Here is a 21,118-nt window from a genome sequence, read left to right as displayed (position 1 = left end):
TTCTAAGAGGATAGTAATGGTTTCAAGTTTAAAGCTACAAGAAAAAAATCAAGTGAAGATAGAGTTTTAAGAATATGCCATAAAACCTTTACTTAAATACATATCACTGTGCATGAAATATTGCTAAATTATTTTCTAATTTTGATTAATCTTTTCTAGGAAATGAAAAAAGACACTAAATTCAGGGTTTCGGTTTTTAATTTTTATCTACTTATTTATTTGATAGCTAGGGAACCTTTTATGATCTTGCCTAAAACATTCTTATGCAGGAAAGAGCAACATTTGAGATTATCCAGCAAAGCCACAGTTGGATTCATACAAATCCTCACTTGACTTTGATACATGGCAAAACCTTTGTCGAGCACAAGGATTAAAAACAGTGTCAAATTATGTACATATAATTGGCATCAAAATTAAAGTAATATTTGTGAGAATAAGTATATATTGCCTTATCTTGTAATTTTAGGCAAAATTGACTAACTCTTATTTTAGTGATTTTAAATGTAGCTAAATATATTAAATATTTTAATGGAAAAGTGACCACAGGTTTTTCTCAGGAAATATCACTGGACAATCCCAACCAAAAGTCAAAATGAAATAAAATATAATTTCTTCAAAAGCCTAGTGACTTTTCTATTAGACTTTCTCCCCTAGTTTTTTCCCATCCCAATGGGAACTATAATACTTCAACTTAACAGCCATCTGTGCACAAATAATGTGCCTAAAGAGGAAAATGGACAGGATTTGGAGTCAGAATACCTGCCATAGAGTTATTGCTTCTGCCATGGAGCTATTCTTTTTATTAATTTTATAAATCTGTGTCCTTTTAACCTCTTTGGATCTCATCCACCTATATTTTATAAACTATTCTAATAATGCTTATCTTACAGGGCTACTGGGAGAACTGAGATAAGCCATGCAGGAGGAATATTTTGTGAACTGCAAATCATGATGTATTAGCCATTATTATTGAGTTTTCCTGAATTAGAATTTGAAGTAATTTAAAGTTCTTGTTTTCTTAGCATTATTTTAATTATTGTAGCCTAGGCCTGTTACTTAGGTAATGCCTTTTTTTTTAATTGTAAAGGCGCTTTTTAAAAAATGATACATTTCTATTTTGCATTTCAATTTATATTTTACATTCATAAGGCTCTGTAAGTTTTTATAGCTATTAGTATTTTGCTTTTCATTTCATAGCTAGCTATAAGACTTTATGTCACTTAACCTTTCTGGAATTCAGTTACCTATCTGGTAAATGAAAATTAAAATAATTGTCATGTCTTTTTAAATCCTTAGACTCAATTAAATCAGTACCAAAAAGATGTATTGAGAAGAGAAGGAAGTTGCAGTGACTTCCAATTCAAGCTTCATGAACTGACAAGCTTGCTGGAAGAGAAGGATTCCCTTATAAAGCGTCAGTCAGAGGTAAGAAAGGTTGGAATATTGGTAGAGGGGAACAATACAACTCAGTCCTATAAGCTAAACACTCTCCGTGAATCAGAGGTGGCCATGTTTCCAAGATTCCCTTTATTCAGCAAGTAGAATGTGAGTGTGAAGTGGTGGAAGATACATATTTTGTGAGACAGAATTCAAATGAAAGCTACAATTGAAGCAAAAATTGCTTCAATATAAGTATGGTATATTTAATATTTTAAGACATTGATTTTATATCTCATTACCCATGGAACTCCCAATAAGACTCAGCTCCTCACTACATTATTAGCTGTTTTAGCAAGGGACTGTGTTACATTCCTCTCTGTATCTGTAGCAGGTAGTCCAGGATCTGTTATAAAACCAGTATCAAAGGAAGGAACTACCAAAAATAGTGGCTGATATTGTATTGCTGTTGTTGAACAAATGGTACTTGTAGTAAGGTTCAGTGATGCAATTCTGTTAGGAAACAATTCCTGCTTCCATAGTGAAGTTTCAGCACTTTTCTGCTATGGCTTTACTTGTCAAGATTTTTAGGACAAAACCTTCCACATCATCTTGAGAACCATATCCATTCAATCTCATGTTATCCCTCAAATATAGAAATCCTATACCAGTTAATGGAGTCCTGCACAGACATATAATGTAACTTATTGGGCACCATGAAGCAAAAATATGTAGTATTCAACACGTGGGATTAGAACATTTTTACTTCAAGGTGAACAAGGAAGAAAAACAAGTAATTATTCTTGGTAACCTTGTTAAATGGTCGAACATACTTTGTATCTCACATTTCTACTGTTTTCAAATGATTATATACTGCCTTTTATTTCTAAGGAACTCTCAAAGCTGAGACAAGAAATATATTCATCTCATAACCAACCCTGCAGTGGTGGAAGGACTACAATCACTACTAAAAAGTAATGTATTTTTAATAAAATTTAATATAGCTTTGGTTATTATATAATCCAAGTTATAGCATTATAATTTATGTGTCTTTTGCAGGCCAGAAGTTCTACTAAAGAAACCATTGCTTAATCTGAAGTCTTAGAAATTTAGAACTATATTTTCTTCCAAAAGTTTTTATAGCTTTATCTCTTATGTTTAGTTCTATGATCACTTTGAATTAGTTTGTGTATGTTGTGCAGTAGGGGTCCGAGCCTATTCTTTTAAAAATTTATTTATTTATTTATTTATCTTTAGAGAGAGGAGAAGGGAGGGAGAGAGGGGAGAAACATCAATGTGTGGTTGCCTCTGTCACACGCCCCCTACTGAGGACCTGGCCCACAACCCAGGCATGTGCCCCAACTGGGAGTCAAACCAGCAACCTCTCAGTTCACAGGCCAGCACTCAATCTACTGAGCCACACCAGTCAGGGCCATATTGTTTTCTGTAGTGGCTGCACCAGTTTACTTTCCCACCAATAGTGCACAACAGTTCCATTTTCTCTACATCCTTGTCAACACTTATTATTTTTGTCTTTTTGATACAAGCCATTCTAACAGGAGTAAGGTGATAACTTCTCTTTCTTGGTATTGGAACATTGTATGTTATCTTTCTTTAATCAGTTTGGTTAGAGCTATATTAATTTTAGTGATATTCTTAGAGAACCAGATTTTAATTGGTTTTCCTCTACTGTTTTACTATTTTATATTTCATTGATTTCTTATCTTTATTTTCTTTGTTATGTTTATATTCCACTTAATCTTCTCTTTTCTAGTTTCCAACCTGGAAACATAGAACACTGATTTTAGAACTCTTCTGATATAAGTTATTGCTATATGTTTTTGTTTAACCACTGCTTTAACTGCATCCCTCAATTTTAAGTTGTAGTTTCATTAACTGTATTCTTTAGTTTCCAAATCTTTTAAAATTTTCCATATATATATATATATATATATTACTGATTCTTTATTTAATTTCATTATAGTCAGAAAACATACTTAGTATTCATTACAAACAATTTAAATTTATTGAGATTTGTTTTGGAGACCAGAATAGAGACTCTCATGGTGAATGTTCTATGTCTTTGAAAAGACTACATATAATCTGATGATGAGTAGAGCATTTTATAAATGTCATTTAGCTCAATTTGATTCTTAATATTGTTTATAGCTTCTATATCTTAACTGACTTTCTGTTTACTTTTAGTATTTTCTTAGAAGATATGCCAAAATCTCTAACTCATCATGTGAATTTGTTTATTTCTCACTTAATTTCTATCAGTTTTTGCATCATGTATTTTGAATTCTTGGTAGGAAGTAAATACATATTTAGGATTGTTCTGTTCTACTGAACAAAATTAAGAATGTTACCTTTTGTGGATGAATTAACACCTCTATCATTATTAAATGACCCTTTATATCCCTAATAATGCTTCCTGTTATGAAGGCTACCTCATCTAATATCATAATTACTCTAGCTTTCTTTTGATTGCAGATTACATGGTAAATATGTTTCTATTCTTGTTAGTTTATTCTATTAATTTGTTTATATTAAAGTTATTTTTATAAATAATATGCATAGTTAGGTCTTGTGTTTTTATTCAATATAGCAATATTTGCCTTTTAATTAGAGTGCTTAAACCATTTATATTTAATGTGATTATCTATGTTTACATTTAAATTTAAATTTACCATCTTGCAATTTGTTTTCTATGTGTTCCATATTGTCCTTGTTCTACTGTTCCTCTTTTCTTTTTTCCTTTTGGATTAGTCATTTTTTTCATTATTGTATTTCATCAGTTTTATTGACTTATCAGGTATACTTCTTTTTTATAATTGCAAAGGCTTAAAATATTCTTGATATCACAGTCTACCTTCAAGTAATACTATTATACCTCATTACATGTAGCGTGCACTCTTTACGATAGTATATTTCCCTATCTCCTTCACAATTTTTTGCTATTTTTGCCATGCATATTTACTTTACATATATTATAAACTCTCAATACAGTATAATTTCCCTTCAATAGTCAATTGTTTTTAAAGAAATATTAATAATAAGAAACAAGCCAGGCGGTGAAAGACAAATACCATATGATATCACCGTTAACAGGAATCTAAACAACAAAATAAACAAGCAAGCAAAATATGACCAATGACACTCAAATATGGAACAGGTTGACAGGGTCCAGAGGGGAGAGGGGAGAGAATCATAGGGGAAAAGGGGATGGACTCACATGAACAAGTATAAAGGACACCTGGACAATAACTAAGGTGGGGGGCGGAAATGGGAGGGAGGTGGGGAGCATTGGCTGGGGGCCGGGCAGGGCTGGGAATATAAGACAGAAAACTGTACTTGAACAATAATTTTAAAAAAAGAAAAATAATATCCAATTCTGTTTTAAATTTACCCACATATTTATCTTTTCTGTTGCTATTCATTCTTTTGCTTAGCTTCAAATTTCTGATTATCATCTTCCGTCTGCCTGAAGAACTTCCTTTAACATTTCTTGCCATGCTGCTCTGCTGGGGAACACTTCTCTTGGCTTTTTAAGTTGGCTTTGCCTTCATCATTCAAAGTCATTTTACTGTGTATAGAATAGTAAGTTGACAGTTATTTTTTCTATCAGTGCTTTCAACATATTATTCCACTGTCTTCTGATTTCCACTGTCTGATAAGTTTGCTGCTTATCTTATGACCATTTTCCCTTTTGAGTAATGTTGTTTTATCTCTGGCTGTTGCAATATTTTTTATCACTGGTTTTCAAAACTTTGACAATAATGAGCCTCTATGCGTTTCTTTTCTTTTTTTTTTAAGATTTTATTTATTTATCTTTAGAGGGGAAGGGAAAGGGAGAGGGAGAGAAATATCAGTGTATGGTTGCTTCTCATGCATCCCCTGCTGGGAACTGGCCGGCAACCCAGGCATGTGCCCTGACTGGGAATCGAACCGTGATCATCTGGTTCGCAGGCCCGCGCTCAATTCACTGAGCTACACCAGCCAGGGCCTGCTTTTTTTCATCATTCTTTTCCTTGCTGTTCACTGGCTTCTTGGATCTGTGTATATGTAGTATTCAATAACTTTGAGAACTGTTTGGTCACTATTTTGTCAATTATTTTTGTCTCCTGCTAATCCTGTAGGACTTTAATTACACTTATATGAGAACACCTGAGATTTTTATATAGCTAACTCACTCTGTGTATTTTTTCAATGTATTTACTCTCACGTTTTATTTTAGATATTTTCTATTGATGTCTTCAAGTTTAGTAGTAGTTTCAACTGCAGTGTCTAAGTTTTCTTAATCCTATACAATGTAATTTTTACTTGTAGAAGTTCTATGTAGATCTTTATACCTTTCATTGTTCTTCTCATAGTGTTCATGCTTTCTGCTAATTACTTGAGTATATAATTTATATTTTTATATTTTTAATAGTGGTACATTTTCCTACTTGTTTCTTTTATATATCATTTCTTGGTCTGCTTCTCCTAATTTATCTTTCTCTTCATTGTTAGTAATATATTCCTGCTTCATTGCATGGTTGCTCATTTTCCATTGAATGCCATACATGTTATTTTACATACTTCAGTTCTGAATATTTTTAATATCACTCTAAGTATTTTGTGGCTTTGTTCTCAGATAAAGTTAAGTTACTTAGAAATAGTTAAATACTTTAAAATCTTGCTTTTAAACTGTTAGAACCTGCAGTCCAGAACTAATGTCATCCTACTACTGAGGCAATAATCTTCTGTAGTTTTTGCCTGATGTCCCCCATACTAGTTCTTTCCACTCTGGTTAGTGGAACACAATCTATTCCCATCACTATGTGAGCTCTCAGAATTTCCATACTACTCCTTTTCAGTGTTTTTCCCCCTGCCTTGGTAATGTTGTCACGTTCCTACACTGATCAGTACTCAATCAAGGGCTTGTGAGGAACCCCCTACAGGTCTTCTGACCTCTCCCCACATGTGGACCTCTCTTCTGTCTGTTATTCTGCTCCACAAATTCTGGCTGCTTTGACATACATTTACTTGAAATCCTCTCACCTCAACCGGGTGAGGCTGCTGGGATCTGTTTGGCTACCCTTTCCCTATACTGTGACCAAGGAAATCTCTAGACATTTGTAGGACTCATGTCATTTGTTTCCCTCCTTTGTGATCACTACCTTGTGCTGCTTGTGGTCCATTATTTCCAGAAATAGAAGTATCTCCCTCTTACTCTTTTGAAAATAATTATAGTGAATCTTTATAAGTTAACAGGTGAGTTTTTTTTTTGAAAAAGTTAAGTCATGCAGTCACATTAATTTAATAAGGTGAACCAAACTAGGAGAGACTAAATAGGAATGAAAGTTATTTTCTTTTTTAAAATTTATTTAATTATTTTTCAAGTGCAGTTTTCTATTACTCCCATCCCATCCCACCCCCCATGCTGCCTCCCTCCCTCCCAGTTCCACCCTTCTCAGTTGTTGTCCATGTATCCTTTATATATGTTCTTCTAAATCCCTCCCCTATTTCCCCTGAAATTCCTTTCCCTCTCCCCTCTGGTCACTGTCAGCCTGTTCTCTATTTCAGTGTTTTTGGTTATATTTTGCTTGCTTGTTTGTTTTGTTGTTTAGCTTCCTGTTAAAGGTGGGAGCATACGGTATTTGAAAGTTATTTTCTTGTACAGCTTGTAACTACCTTTTTTGTCTGTACAGGTACAGGACACAATATCCAATCCTAGGCCTCCTGTATGATGACTATGAATATATACCACCAGGTAGTGACACACACACAGTTGTGATTGAGAAAACAGAAGACAAATGGACCTGTGTAAGTTCACTTGGACATATCTAGTCCTATTAGTACTAAATATTTATATATATTCTATATATAACATCCTTGAAAATTCTGGTAAAAGATCAGAATGAGCTAACAATCTTACAGAATTTGATTTTTTCCTCTTAAAAGTTTTACATATTTTCCTTACTGACATATAGTAAGAATTAATAAACTTTGAACCAATTCATACTGTGGTATTATCATTGATTATATAAACAGTAATAAATTAGATAGGATTTTACCCCCAAAAGGAAGACAGTTAACATTGGCAATGTACTAATTTTATTTCCTTGCACATTTTTGGAGTCATTGAACCGATTCTATTCAAATTTTTAAAAAACCTTATTGTTTCTAAAGCTGGTAGAAAATGTCATAGACAATTATAAAGGAGAATGCAAGATGGAGAGGCAAGTTTTAATATAATTTGTCTTGCAATCTTCTACGTGATACTTATTCCTGTAGGTTATAAATTTTTAAGATTTTTGAAAGAGGAGGTCTATATTTCTAACTAGATCATAAGATTCTCTAGCTTTAAATGCCCTACATATAGTTAAGCTGATGAAGAGTATTTTAATGGTTAGGTACTCTAATATGTATGTTCTACAACATTCTCCGGGATGACAAGATGATACAGACCTTAGCATTTTCCTAAATAGTTCAATACATTGCTAGGGGAGCTGATTACTAAAACTCCCCTGTTCTAAAGGACTAAAAACTAGTTTCCTAAAAATTCTACCTATCAACCAATTAACTTTTAAAGTAGAACAGCAAACAGGATATATTTCCCCTAGCACAACAGTTTTCTACCAGGGGCAAGTTTTCCACTTAGGAGACATTCAGCACTGTTTAGAGACATTTTTGGTTTTCACAACTAGGGGTTAGCTACTATTTGCAGGGGTAAAGGTCAGGGATGCTGTTAAACAATCCTACAATATTTATTATACTTCAGTAAAGGTCTTAAAATGCTTAAACATACCATGATGAGCAATAGATAAATACACGAATGCCAATCAATCATTTGCAAAACTTTCAAAAAATTTTAAATCAGAGATATGTATATAGTTAATAAAATATTATATAGATGTGTAGTTAATAAATTACTGCAGGTGTGTAGTTAAAAAAGTAAGTGTCCACTAAATAACTCACTTTAAAATTATATTTTGGTTGAACAAGGTCAAATATTTAAGTAAAGAAAATAATTCAGAAAGTACTTACCTCAGAAGCCCTTTTCTAACTACAGTCAAGCCATCACCCTTATATACATGGTTCTCTATCACCAATAAATGCAACCAACATTTAGTAATGCCAAAATAAAAATAGTTTCATCTTTGACATATGTTGTTTCTTAAGTCATTAATTAGTTGCAAATTACTCACTACTAACTGTTAACTAATAAAGGGTATTTGATAGCCCAAGAACCAGATGAGCAAGCAGTAAAGGGAATTCAGTATAGAATTTGAACTTTGTCACTCAGAGATTATTTGATGTTCAAATTTAAGACCGAAAAGCAATTGCTGCAACTGGTTAGTGCCCGGAGGGGGCCTCAGTGTGAACATATGTCAAATAAAGGATCTACAGAATGGTAGTCATTACTACTCTGTACTAAAAACCTGCAGCAATAAATATCAAACTTAGTATCTTATAGGACTAGATAGTGATAGCAAGTCCAAAATATATTTAAATAAGTTTAAAGATGAAATAATCTATATTTACTAACAGTTAAGGACATTTGGACACATTTAACCTCTAAGTATGTCACCAAGGAAGAAATATACTGAGTCCTCCTCCCTCATTACCTTGACCAAAGTCAGACAAAGCAGTTTCATTGAAAAAGCACCACAAAAGAGCACCACAAAAAAGCAGTACATTTCCTTTGGTTTTATGTCTATCAATTTAAATCATTTTTTAAAACTGTGTGCATACTGTGATAATGTCTAAAATTATTATGAGCCAGTAGTAAACTAACTTTTTTTTCCTCTTCTAGCCATGAATGACTCTCCAACACAAAGAAGTTTTTTGGGGGCGGTGTCTGCATTAGTACTTTAATTATTATGTTTCTATAACTAAAGGCCAATCAAAATTTTGAACCATGGCACTACTCAGTAAATCTAATGTAGTGAATTAGTTCTCCAGATGAGTTTTTCCAGCCATTTATGAGGCCTGAATCCTTTCTATCATATTCTTGTATTCAATATAGCATTCACCACTTATGTAAACTTCCATTGCAGACAATGTAGGACATAATTCACTATTTTTCAATAGGATGCTTCCTAGATACTGAATTAATTTGTGGGAGTAGAGATTTTACAAGTTATTTCATTAGACGATTTTTCTCTAATATTAGGTAAGCAATTCAGCTACAAGTATAAACACTGTTTGTTACCAAAAATAGGCAAAACACTACTGAATGTTAAAAAACACCTTAGTGCATGGTATATACAGTGCATATTTGTTTTTCTCACATCAAACCTTGTGACTAAAAGAGATGTTTCATTACATGCTATTTATACCTCTCAGATACATAACTAAATCAAGGGTGGTGGTTAACTTCATTAAGTAGGAAAGTGGAATAGTGTATCTTCAAATAAACAAATCCACTAATTTGCACATTGTGCTATTATGGTTCTAAGGATATGTCAGTGGCTTGGCAAAGCTCTGCTTTCAAAGAATATCATCCCCAAATGAGCTCATTTACTTCCTTAAAAACATATAACAATATATCATAATAGTGGGTAAAAAAAGGTAGACATTTTTATAGGAGAATACATAATGTGACACTGAAATATTGCATAAAGGCTTAAGAAAGAAAAATAGCAACAACAAATTATTGATCTCTGTATCCTACTTGGGAGAAAGAGATTTTCTAGTAAGAATATTTAATGTACTTAAAAGCTGGTTGATTAGTTAGGTTCTAATGACCTTGCAAAGTGAAGAAGAATGTTTTCTAAATACATTACTAGATAAAAAATGAAATTTCTTAGTTTCAAGCACTTTGCATAAAGCTGATAATTAGCAAAAATTTAAAATGTTTGCATTTGACAAAATACAGATTAAGGCAACACATATATTTGGGTTACATTTTAATGAGGTTTTGCAAACATGTATACAGAATTCTGTCATATCTGTTAAGATAGGGACAGATGAGATACTACAATAAATCAAATCATAAGTGAGAAAAATGCTTTTAATACTCAGAATTTTAAAATAGGTTTTGATATGGAGCTAAAAGCCTTATTTTGTCATCTTAATACTTTAAGATGTCTATATGTATAATATGGATTGATATAATTCCAATTTTATCAATATTTTGTGATAGAAAATGTTAATATTCTTCATGACCTACGTAGTCCTTACATTTTCCCCTGTGCTGTGGGAATAGGTGGGCAGCTTCTCTTCTGCTAACTACTCATACAAATAACTGTAACAATATTATGCCATGTTATATATCCATTATATATAATAGAAATGGAAGTGTTTAGTACCCTACTAGAAAACTACCACCATAACTGTTTGAAACTTAGAACAAGTGTAATTTCCTCCCAAGAACAATCCATATTGTGGGGCAGTTAGGAAGTCAGCATGTCATTGGTTCACTTCATCCACACATAGTGATTGAATGGGTCTGTGATAACAAGGTACTTATTACACTTAATAAATGTAAATGTATGTATTTCTTTTCCAGTTTGTGACTAAGATAAATAAAAAGGGCAGTGATTTCATTTCTCTAACAAGTTTTATACAGCTTATCTTTGAAAAGTGCAAAGATGTTGTCAGGTGGAAAATGCCTATTATCTCATTTCTATTCCAGTATGTTTCACTTTAGATGTCAAATAAAATGGAGACTGTGTAAGAAATGCAAAACAATCTAAGTGTCTGAATGAAATATATAAACTGTACGGTCTTTGTGAAAGTCCTAGTAAAACACACATAGCATGGATTTTAGCTTAACTTTACATTTTTCTCAGGAAGTTACTGTCATCTGAATGTTTATGTTAGAGATAAAAAAAACCCTGTAATTTTTTTAAAAGGCCTGATGTGGATTACTAGTGACAACTTAACATAGTTGGACCTCCAGTTCTCAAAGGTTTCTGCTCTAAAAGCCTAGTCTTGTTTGTTTTGTTGATTAGGTTTCACTTATAGGTGAGATCATATGGTATTTGTCTTTCACCACCTGCCTTACTTCATTTAGCATAATGCTCTCCAGTTCCATCCATGCTGTTGCAAAGGGTAGGAGCTCCTTCTTCCTTTCTGCTGCATAGAATTCAATTGTGTAAGTGTACCATAGTTTTTTGATCCACTCATTTGCTAATGGGTACCTAGGCTGCTTCCAGCACTTAGCTAATTGTAAATAATGCTGCAGTGAACATAAGGGTGCATATATTCTTTTGAATTGGTGTTTTGAGATTCTTAGGATATAATCCCAGAAGTGGGATCACTGGGTCAAAAGGCAGTTCCATTTTTTGTTTTCTGAGGAAATTCCATACTGTTTTCCACAGTGGCTGCACCAGTCTGCATTTCCACCAACAGTGTACTAGGGTTTTTCTCCACAATCTCACCAGCACTTGTTTGTTGATTTGATTATGATGGCCATTCTGACCAGTGTGAAGTGGTATCTCATTGTGATTTTAATTTACAACTCTCTGATGGCTAGTGATGCTGAACATCCTTTCATATGTGAGTGCGCCATCTGTGTGTCCTCTTTAGATAAGTGTCTGTTCAGGTCCTTTGTCCATTTTTAAATTGTATTATTTATCTCTCTGGTGTTGAGTTGTAAAGTTTTTTATATATCTTGGAAATCAACCCCTTATTAGATATATCATTGGTGAATATGCTCTCTCAATCAGTGGGTCTCTTTTTCATTTGTTGGTTTCTTTGCTGTATAGAGGCTTTTTAATTTGATATAGATCCATTTACTTTTCCCTGTATTTCTCTTACCCTAGGAGATATACTGGTAAACATATTGCTACAGAGATATGAGATTTTACTGCATGTTTTCTTCTAGGGATTTTATCATTTTGTGATTTACATGTAAGTCTCTTATCCATTTTGAATTTATTCTGCTGTATGGTGTAAATTGGTGTAAGTTGGTGGTCTAGTTTCACTTGTTTGCATGTACCAGTCCCATTTTCCCAAAACCATTTATTGAAGAGACTCTCATTTCATGCAATGGAGTAATATTTCCTGTCAAATATTAATTTACTATAGAGGTGTGGGTTTATTTCTGGGCTCTGTATTCTGTTCCATCGATCTATGTGTCTGTTCTTATGCCAGTACCAGCCTGTTTTGATGATGGTGGCCTTGTAGTATAGTTTGATATCAGGTACTGTGATCCCTCCAACTTTGCTCTTTTTTCTGAAGATTACTGAGGCTATTCAGGTCTTTTTTGTTTCCATACAAATTTTGGAGTATTTGTTCTAAATCTGTGAAATATGGCATTGGTATTTTAATAGGAATTATATTGAATCTATAGATTACTTTTGTCAGTATGGACTTTTAAAAAGATTTTATTTATTTATTTTTAGAAGGGAAGGAGAGAGAGAGAGAAATATTAATGTATGGTTGTCTCTCATGTGTCCCCTGCTGGGAACTGGCCTGCAACTGAGGCATGTGCCCTGACTGAGAATTGAACCATGATCATCTGGTTCACAGGCCCATGCTCAATCCACTGAGCTATGCCAGCCAGGGCCAATACAGACATTTTAATTATGTTAATTCTTCTAATCTGTGAAGGCAGTAGATGCTTCTACTTATTTGCATTCCTCAATTTCTTCCTTCAGTGTCCTATAGTTCTAAGAAATAAGTACAGTTCTTTTATCTCCTTGGTTAAATTTCTTCCTATGTACCTTTTTGTTGATGATGTTGAAGTAAAAAAACCCTAAAGGTTTCAACAAATCCTACTAGAACTAATAAATGAATCCAACAAAGTTGCAGGATACAAAATTAATATTCAAAATTTGGTGACATTTCTATATACAAATAATGCAGTTTCAGAAAGAGAAATTAAGAAAAAATCCTATAGACTTAATTATTTTGAAAGTAAGAGGACTTCCCTACAAGGTACCTTTCCCCCACCACACACCACTATTAAATGTATCGGATTTCTATAGCACTTTCTGTCTAATAAAAAATACAAACCCTTTTATTCCTATCCTAAGATAAAATAGTAAATACATTTAAAAATAAAGAATGTAATAAACTATTGCATCTCTTTTAATAAAATGTTTAATATTGAGTGACACAATAAGGCATACATCTTTTGAGTCTACAAAGGAACACTGTAATTGTTATATGACATAATTACATGATAACCAGGCTCTCTTGGGAATCTCCTTGGATTGGTCTGTTGTAGGTGAGGTGTGAAGTCCAGGGTATTGGGTTTGGTTTCCCATCCCATTACATTAAAATATTTTTTGTTATTAAATTTATGTTCCAGAGATTCTTTATGTTAAAGGATAGACTTTGCAATGTAATGCTGTGACTCAGTATCTGGTTTGCTAAAACAATCAGTGTTGAACACTCCTAGCTCATGTGTGCCAAAATATAACAAATCATACCAGTTTCTTAATATGGCAGAATATATAGGCCTTTTGAAATAGTTTGCTAAAGGGGCCTGATGAGCCAGCCATGTTATAATGGGTAGATGGTATTGGGATTTAGGGTGACAAAGTTTTGGAGTCAAGGGGAAGTGACTGGGACTTATATTATGGGATAAACGGGATAGTTTAATGACCATTTGGTCTTAAATTAAGCATAAGGCAGAGTTCCCTTTGAAATAGGTATTCTGGTAATGTTGAAAGAGAAAAGTTTAGCAACTGGAATGATGCAGGTGAAAACATTTTTGTTTGGGATTACCTAGTGCTACAGTCTTGAACCCTACAAATGTCACAATTTCTTTTTTTAAATATATTTTATTGATTATACCATTACAGTTGTTCTATTGCCCCCTTCATTCCCCTCCACCCTATACACCCCCTCCCCAACCATTCCCCCTTTAGTTTATGACCATGTGTCTCAAGTTTTTTAGATTCTATATTTCCCCTACTATTCTTGCCCTCCCCACTATCTATTTTCTAACTACCGTCTAGGCTACTTATTCTCTGTACCTTCTCCCCCCCTTCTCCTCCTCCCACTCCCCTGTTGCTAGCCCTCCATGTGTTCTTCATTTCTATGGTTCAGCTCCTGATCTAGCTGTCCTCTTGGTTTGCTTTTGTTTTAGGTGTGGTTGTTAATAACTGTGAGTTTGCTGTCCTTTCACAATCTCTTTTACAGGGTGTCAAAACTGCGAATCACACTCACCAGTTCTCATCTAGGATCCAAGGTTCTAAGAGGTCTTTTTGAACCACTATCAAATCTCTAAGCTAATTATTTTTTAAACATTACTTTTATTTCCTTTTCTTGTCTGATCGCTGTGGCTAAAACTTCCAATACTATATTGAATAGAAGTGGTGAAAGTGGACAACCTTGTCTTGTTCCTGATCTTAGTGGAAAGCTTTTAGTTTTTGCCCATTGAGTATGATGTTGGCTGTAGGTCTTTCATATATGGCCTTTATTATATTGAGAAATGCTCCCTCTATTCCCATTTTTCTGAGTGCCTTTATCATAAATGGGTGTTGTACCTTATCAAAAGCTTTTCCACATCTATTATGATCATGTGGTTTTTGTCTTTGCTTTTGTTTATGTGATGTATTACATCTACTGATTTACAAATATTGAACCATCCTTGCATCCCTGGGATGAATCCCACTTGGTCGTGGTGTATGATCTTTTTGATGTATTGTTGGATGCGATTTGCCAATATTTTATTGAGGATTTTAGCATCTATGTTCATCAGCAATATTGGCCTGAAGTTTTCTTTCTTTGTTGTGTCTCTATCTGGCTTTGGAATTAGGATGATGCTGGCTTCATAAAAAGAGTTGGGGAGTTTTCTCTCCTGGATTTTTTGGAATAGTCTGTGAAGAACAGGGGTTAGCTCTTCCTTAAAAGCTTTGTAGAATTCTCCTGTGATACCATCTGGTCCAGGGCTTTTGTGTGATGGGAGTTTTTTGATTACTGCTTCAATTTCACCTGCTGTTACTGGCCTGTTCTGGTTTTCTGCTTCTTTTTCATTGAGTTTTGGAAGATTATATTTTTCTAGAAATTTGTCCATTTCACCTAGGTTTTCAATATGCCAGGCAGTGAAAGACAAATACCATATGATATCACCGTTAACAGGAATCTAAACAACAAAACAAACAAGCAAGTAAAATATGACCAAGACACTGAAATACGGAACAGGCTGACAGGGACCAGAGGGGAGAGGGGAGGGAATCACAGGGGAAAAGGGGATGGACTCACATGAACAAGTATAAAGGACACATGGACAATAAGTAAGGTGGGGGGCGGAAGTGGGAGAGAGGTGGAGAGCACTGGGGTGGGGGCAGGGCTGGGAATATAAGACAGAAAACTGTACTTGAACAAGAATTAAATTGGAAAAAAACATTACTTTTAAAGAAATATTTCTTTTTGGAGACAGGAAGGAAGAGAGGGAGAGAACTATCAATGTGTAGTTGTCTCTTGTGTGCCCCCTATTGGGGACCTGGCTCACAACCCAGGGATGTGCCCTGACTGGGAATTGAACTGGTGACCTTCTGGTTCACAGGCTGGGGCTCAATCCACTGAGCCACACCAGCTAGGGCACAAGCAAATTATTTTGGGAGAATAAGTTAGAGCTGTACGAAGTTGCAAACATTCTGTAATACAATGACATTCTAGGGTACTAATCTAGTTCTGCATTTTCTCCAAAAGAAGCCTTACTAGCCAGAAAAAACTTTATTGGATAGAATTCCAAGACTAGCCAGTATTTTTTTATTCTCACAAGGGAAAATCATCAAAGATGTCACAAGAGGATTCTTTTGTTTCTTTGGCTTTGTGTGAGATGAGTCTTTTTTCCTTTCTTTGGAAGTAGGCATATTTAAGATTAAGAATTTTGCTATATAATATTTCAAGAGTCCTTAAAAAGATGTGTAGGATTTAGTCCACATTAAACCACTAAGGTTACATGGCTTCAAAATAAACCAATCGGGTAAGTGGGTACAGGAAGGAGTGAGGGAGAATATAAACAAAACAAACTTGGCCACAAAATAATTATTGAAGCTGGATAGTGGCTGTATTCTATAAGGGTTCATTATATTCTTCTACTTTCATATGTGGTCAAAAATATATGTATCATACATAATTTTAAGGTCAGTTCAAGTTTCAAACTGTTGGTTGTCTTGTATGCGCATGAGTTGAATTTGAGAGCCATACCTGAGTAGCAGTCCCAACTGACATTAATAATCCTTTCCTCTCCATCACAGTATAGGCCATTTTGAAGTGACAATCAGAGAAATCCATTTCCATAAAATAGTCCTGAACTGTTCTAGAAAAATGCTTTTAAAGTAATTACCAAATTATTTCTCTTTGTTATGATGGTATTTTGACCCACATTTTTAGGTGAAGTGTTTTGTCATAAGACAGATCTGTGCGGTCAAATTTGTAATTTTAGACAATTTTTGTTTGTTACATGAACTAAATTTTTAGTTTTTCTATCGCAGGTGGGGCTTTCTAGACCCGATTTATAAGTAAAAGAGAAAATCCATGTACTTCTCTCCAGCTCCTCTGTAACCATGGGCAGCTATAATAACATTTTTCTATGGCTTCCTACTTCCTTCAACTTCCCTACAATACCTTCCTTACACAGCCTCCAGAATAATCATCAAAATGTAAATCATACCACATGTTCCTTTTCTAAAACCTTCTTATGGCTCCCCCTTGTAAATTCTCACAGGTTTCATCTCTCATCAGTCCCCCTCACCATGGTCCAGCCGAAGCTTGGTCCATCTCAGGTTATTGACATGTTTCTCTGCCTTGAATGTTCTTCCACCAGATCTTCATGTAACTGGGCCCTTCTTTTCACTTGTGTCTCAGCTCAACTGCCATATCCTTAGTACAGACTGCCTTTATCTCACCCATAAGCTACCTGTTTAAGCAAAGTTGCCACAAAGTACAAGAATCACACTGAGGACTTTTGTCCCTTTTGGTAGTGACACATGGGAGTTCACTGGAAATGCAGAATTGAAGGCCCCATCCCACACATACTGACTCAGAATATGTATTTTTTTAATATAATTTTTATTTAATTCTTGTTCAAGTACAGGTTTCTGTCTTATATGCCCAACCCTGCACAAGATCCCTAGGTGAGCTCTACAGACAGTAAAGCTTAAAAAAGCACTGATGTAACATGTACTAACTAAATATTTCTTTTCTGTTAGTGATCGCTAAAAATAATTAGCCCAACTAATAGAGTCTTAAGCAATACTGCTATATATCTGGGTGCATGAATTGTACTGAATGATACAATATAACAGATAATATAGCAAATATTGTATTTGCTTTGAATATAGCAGATAATTATGTTCATTTGCAGAAGTCTGTCAAATATTTAAGTTTTCCTCTTAAATGTATAATGCTCTATTAGGAACATAGTTTTAGATTCATTTATCAAGATGTTATTACTTATTAATCAGGTTATAAATATTTAGTTTTGTCTATAATACTAAATATCAAGTCTTAGGAAGGGCACTTTCATAGCATTCTCTCATGGCTTTAGCAAAAACTTACATTTTTGAGGAATAATCATGCCATAGTCATTAAATTGTTTAAATTCCTAACTTGTGTTGGTAATGCACAAAATTCTACAATACATTAAACTGCAGACTAAACTGCCTAAGAGCAATTTAAGTGAAAAGTCTTTTGATAAAGAATAAACAGTAGAGCAAAATTTTAAATAAATCCATACAACTCTGAAGTGCAATAAATGCTTTTTATTGTATGCTCATTTCAATGAGTAACATTTAGAAATAATAATCCCACATAACATTGACAATCTTATTTTACAGCGTGTACATCATTTACAGCCACATAACACACAATTTTAGATTTTCCAAATTTAATATTCTGAAGTTAAGAAAGATAAAAAATTTATTCTCAAGGAACTGATTCTTATCTGGTGCAAAAACAGAAAGGTGAACATTAGTTAAAACACAAAGCCACAATATAGTGTGAAGTAAAATTACATTTTAATTATGTTTAACAGCTGAGTGGAAACATGAAGCAACTAAAACTTAAAAGTACACATCATATGCATTACATTTATGAACAGGATTTCATTAAATTTCCCTAAACCAGCTTTTAATATTAAGCGCCATTTTGATTTGCAGCATGCTAACACAAAAGCGTTGTTAAAGGGATGCATATTTTAAATTTATACACTGTAAACTGAATATCCACCTCTGAACTCTATTGGCAGCACAGTGTTTTGTTAAATACTGCGTAAACACTGCCTCATATTGAAAATTCATGTTAATTATATGGTATATAGATTTTAAAAATCAAAAATTTCAATAATGGCATAAAATTGCACCTTTAAACATTAGAGCAAGTAAGACTAGAACCATCATACTTGCTAAAACTGTCCTAAAAAAACCCTTCTAAACATTATAATATTTAAGAAAACTGTGTTCTCTCAATTTAATCTTTAGATCATTAAGAAATATAGTGCTAACTTTGTTTGCAACACTACTGGTTGCATCCGTTTTAGAAAGCCATATTTGCCTCAAATATACTTTTGTTATATATGCCATACAGAACAACAATCAACTCGAACATCGGGCAAAGGGGAACTGTAATCCTTAGACTTCACCTTAGACTTTAACACAGAGTGCTGTATTTCAAACATCCTGCCCTATGGTAAAACTTTTGGCAGCTCTGAAATTCTTTTGAATATTATTGAGTTAATCTAACCTGTTATGCCAGTGAAATTTATTTGAATACATGAACTTGGATTTCTGGAATTTAATTTCCAGGTACCATACAAAGGGCTCAATGATTAAATGACTGATGGATGACTGCGTTTCCTTTCTCATTTCATTGCTAACATTTCATAGAAGTAAGACTTGCTTGTCATAGCAAATCACTGCTAAACTCCTCAATTAAGCATGACTTTTTTTCAGAATCATATCTCTGGTGTGATCAGCGCAGTAAAGTCACTGTCTTTGCTCTTCCCCTCTGTAGTCTATGCCTATAATCCTACTGAATCAACACAGTAAGTTTTTCTACAACCATTCCATGGTGTTTCTTAAATTCTTTAAGTCATTTTCAGAGGGCCATGAGATCCCCTGTCAATTCAAATTTCTTTAATACAAAGAATGTAAAGTTATGACTTAATATCAAGTTTGTAACCAGATGAAAGAGTCTGTGAAATTTTCCTGCCACATAGCATATCCAATTTTTCAAATAGCTTCTTTTTTTTACGTTGGTCTCATTACATAAGCGCCTCCTTGTGGTGCCTCATAATATGCTGATTTTTTTCTGATGGTCTTCGGAATCCCTTCTTGCAGAATTCACATCTGTGTGGATAGTCTTTTGTATGTATCGATATCACGTGTCGTTTAAAGCCAGATGCGTCTGTAGTACTGTACTCACAATACTCACATTGGTAAATCTTCCTTCCAGTGTGGGTCTTCATATGCTTTTTTAGCTCATTTTGTTGTCGGAACCCTCTCTTGCACCTTTTACACTTCAATGACTGATCCTTAGTGTGAACTGAAAGGATGTGACCACTAAGAATGAATGGATCTGATGTTTTAAAGTCACAGTGCCTACACTGATGAATCTTCCTACCCTTATGGATATCACTGTGCTTTTTGAGCTCAGAAGGGCGATGGAAACCTTTATCACACACCTCACATTTGTGAGGGAAATCCTTAGTGTGGACAGATATGATGTGCCGCTTAAGGTCACTTGAGTTGGTGCTCTTATGGTCACAATGAGGACACTGGTGTGTCTTATGTCCTTGAAACAAATCCAGATGGCGCTGAAGCTCCCTCTCATCACCAAATGCTTGGGGACAATGCTCACATTTGTATGGCAAATTGTTACCATGCTTAGACTTAATGTGAGTTTTCAGATTTGATTGATCTGCACACCTGAAAACACAATACTGACACTGATATGGCTTCTCACCAGTATGGGTTCTCATATGCTTTTTGAGTTCTGAAGGATGTCGAAAGCCCTTCCCACACTCAACACAAACATGAGGAAAATTCTTGCTGTGGACAGCCAGTAAATGTCTGTTTAATAGTCCTTGTTCTGCAGTCTCATAGTCACAGTATTTGCACTTGTGCATCTTCGGCTCCTTATCTCTTAATATAAGTTTATTGGAACTCAGTGGACTAGCTTCTCTGTATCTTCGTGTATACTCTGTAAATTCATGGGTTTTGTCGACTTTGTTTATGAGCTTATGGCTTTCTAAGTGGTTATGGAAACTCACTTTCTTGTTAGTTGTAAAGTCACAATCTGTGCACTGATATTTTTTTCTCATCAAATGATCAGGATGATTCTTCATGTGTCTTTTCAAGAATCCCCTTGATTTAAACTTTTTTGTGCAAATATGGCAAGGGTATACTGTCAGGGGCTGTCCATCTGGGCCTATTATGACAGCTGGATTAAAAAAATAGGGGAGTTGTGACATTTGGACAGACTGTTTAAAAGGATTTCATAACAAAAGCACAAAAGTTACCCGACATTCACAATGTAGAATCTATGCTAGTGGAACAGAATCATGTAAGATAAAATGCACATTAAAAACAATTTATGATAAAGTGGATCACTAAAAATTAATGAGCAGCGCTCACTATAGATTACTCACTGGCCAAAATGCTACACCACAGGCACTTTGTGAACCAGAAACAGGCACCCTTTATTGTAAAACCAACCTGACAATTGTCTTTAAAAACATCATTTGGATAAGAAGCAAACAAGCATTGTTTCATTAAGTACCACTCAAACGTATTAAAAAAAACCCCAACTAGTTAGATCAAACACAAACATGTATGTGGGACTAGAG

At 34.3% G+C, this 21,118-nt stretch overlaps 2 protein-coding genes across 7 annotated transcripts in view; one reads left to right on the top strand and one right to left on the bottom strand.

Annotated features, from left to right (window-relative positions):
• POF1B (POF1B actin binding protein) overlaps positions 1-9,869 on the top strand; it is a 72,359-nt gene extending 62,490 nt beyond the window's left edge. For both annotated transcript variants that reach the window (XM_037038340.1, XM_037038339.1), the window contains 4 exons: positions 1,297-1,425; positions 2,269-2,351; positions 7,071-7,185; positions 9,179-9,869. In XM_037038340.1, the coding sequence (XP_036894235.1) occupies positions 1,297-1,425; positions 2,269-2,351; positions 7,071-7,185; positions 9,179-9,184 (333 nt within the window). In that variant the 3' untranslated portion in view covers positions 9,185-9,869. The remainder of the gene's footprint in view (positions 1-1,296; positions 1,426-2,268; positions 2,352-7,070; positions 7,186-9,178) is intronic.
• Positions 9,870-18,020: 8,151 nt separating this feature from the next.
• Positions 18,021-21,118, bottom strand: part of ZNF711 (zinc finger protein 711) — a 28,970-nt gene continuing 25,872 nt past the window's right edge. For all 5 annotated transcript variants that reach the window (XM_037038335.1, XM_037038333.1, XM_037038334.1 and 2 more), the window contains one exon: positions 18,021-20,712. In XM_037038335.1, coding sequence (XP_036894230.1) covers positions 19,535-20,712 — 1,178 coding nt within the window. In that variant the 3' untranslated portion in view covers positions 18,021-19,534. The remainder of the gene's footprint in view (positions 20,713-21,118) is intronic.

Source organism: Sturnira hondurensis, unplaced genomic scaffold (genome assembly GCF_014824575.4).
Source record: "Sturnira hondurensis isolate 20B ecotype Veracruz unplaced genomic scaffold, ASM1482457v3 Scaffold0024230, whole genome shotgun sequence".
Classification (NCBI taxonomy): Eukaryota; Metazoa; Chordata; class Mammalia; order Chiroptera; family Phyllostomidae; genus Sturnira; species Sturnira hondurensis.
The sequence above is the reverse complement of the archived record's forward strand: the minus strand, read 5'-3'. Positions and strand labels throughout refer to the sequence as shown.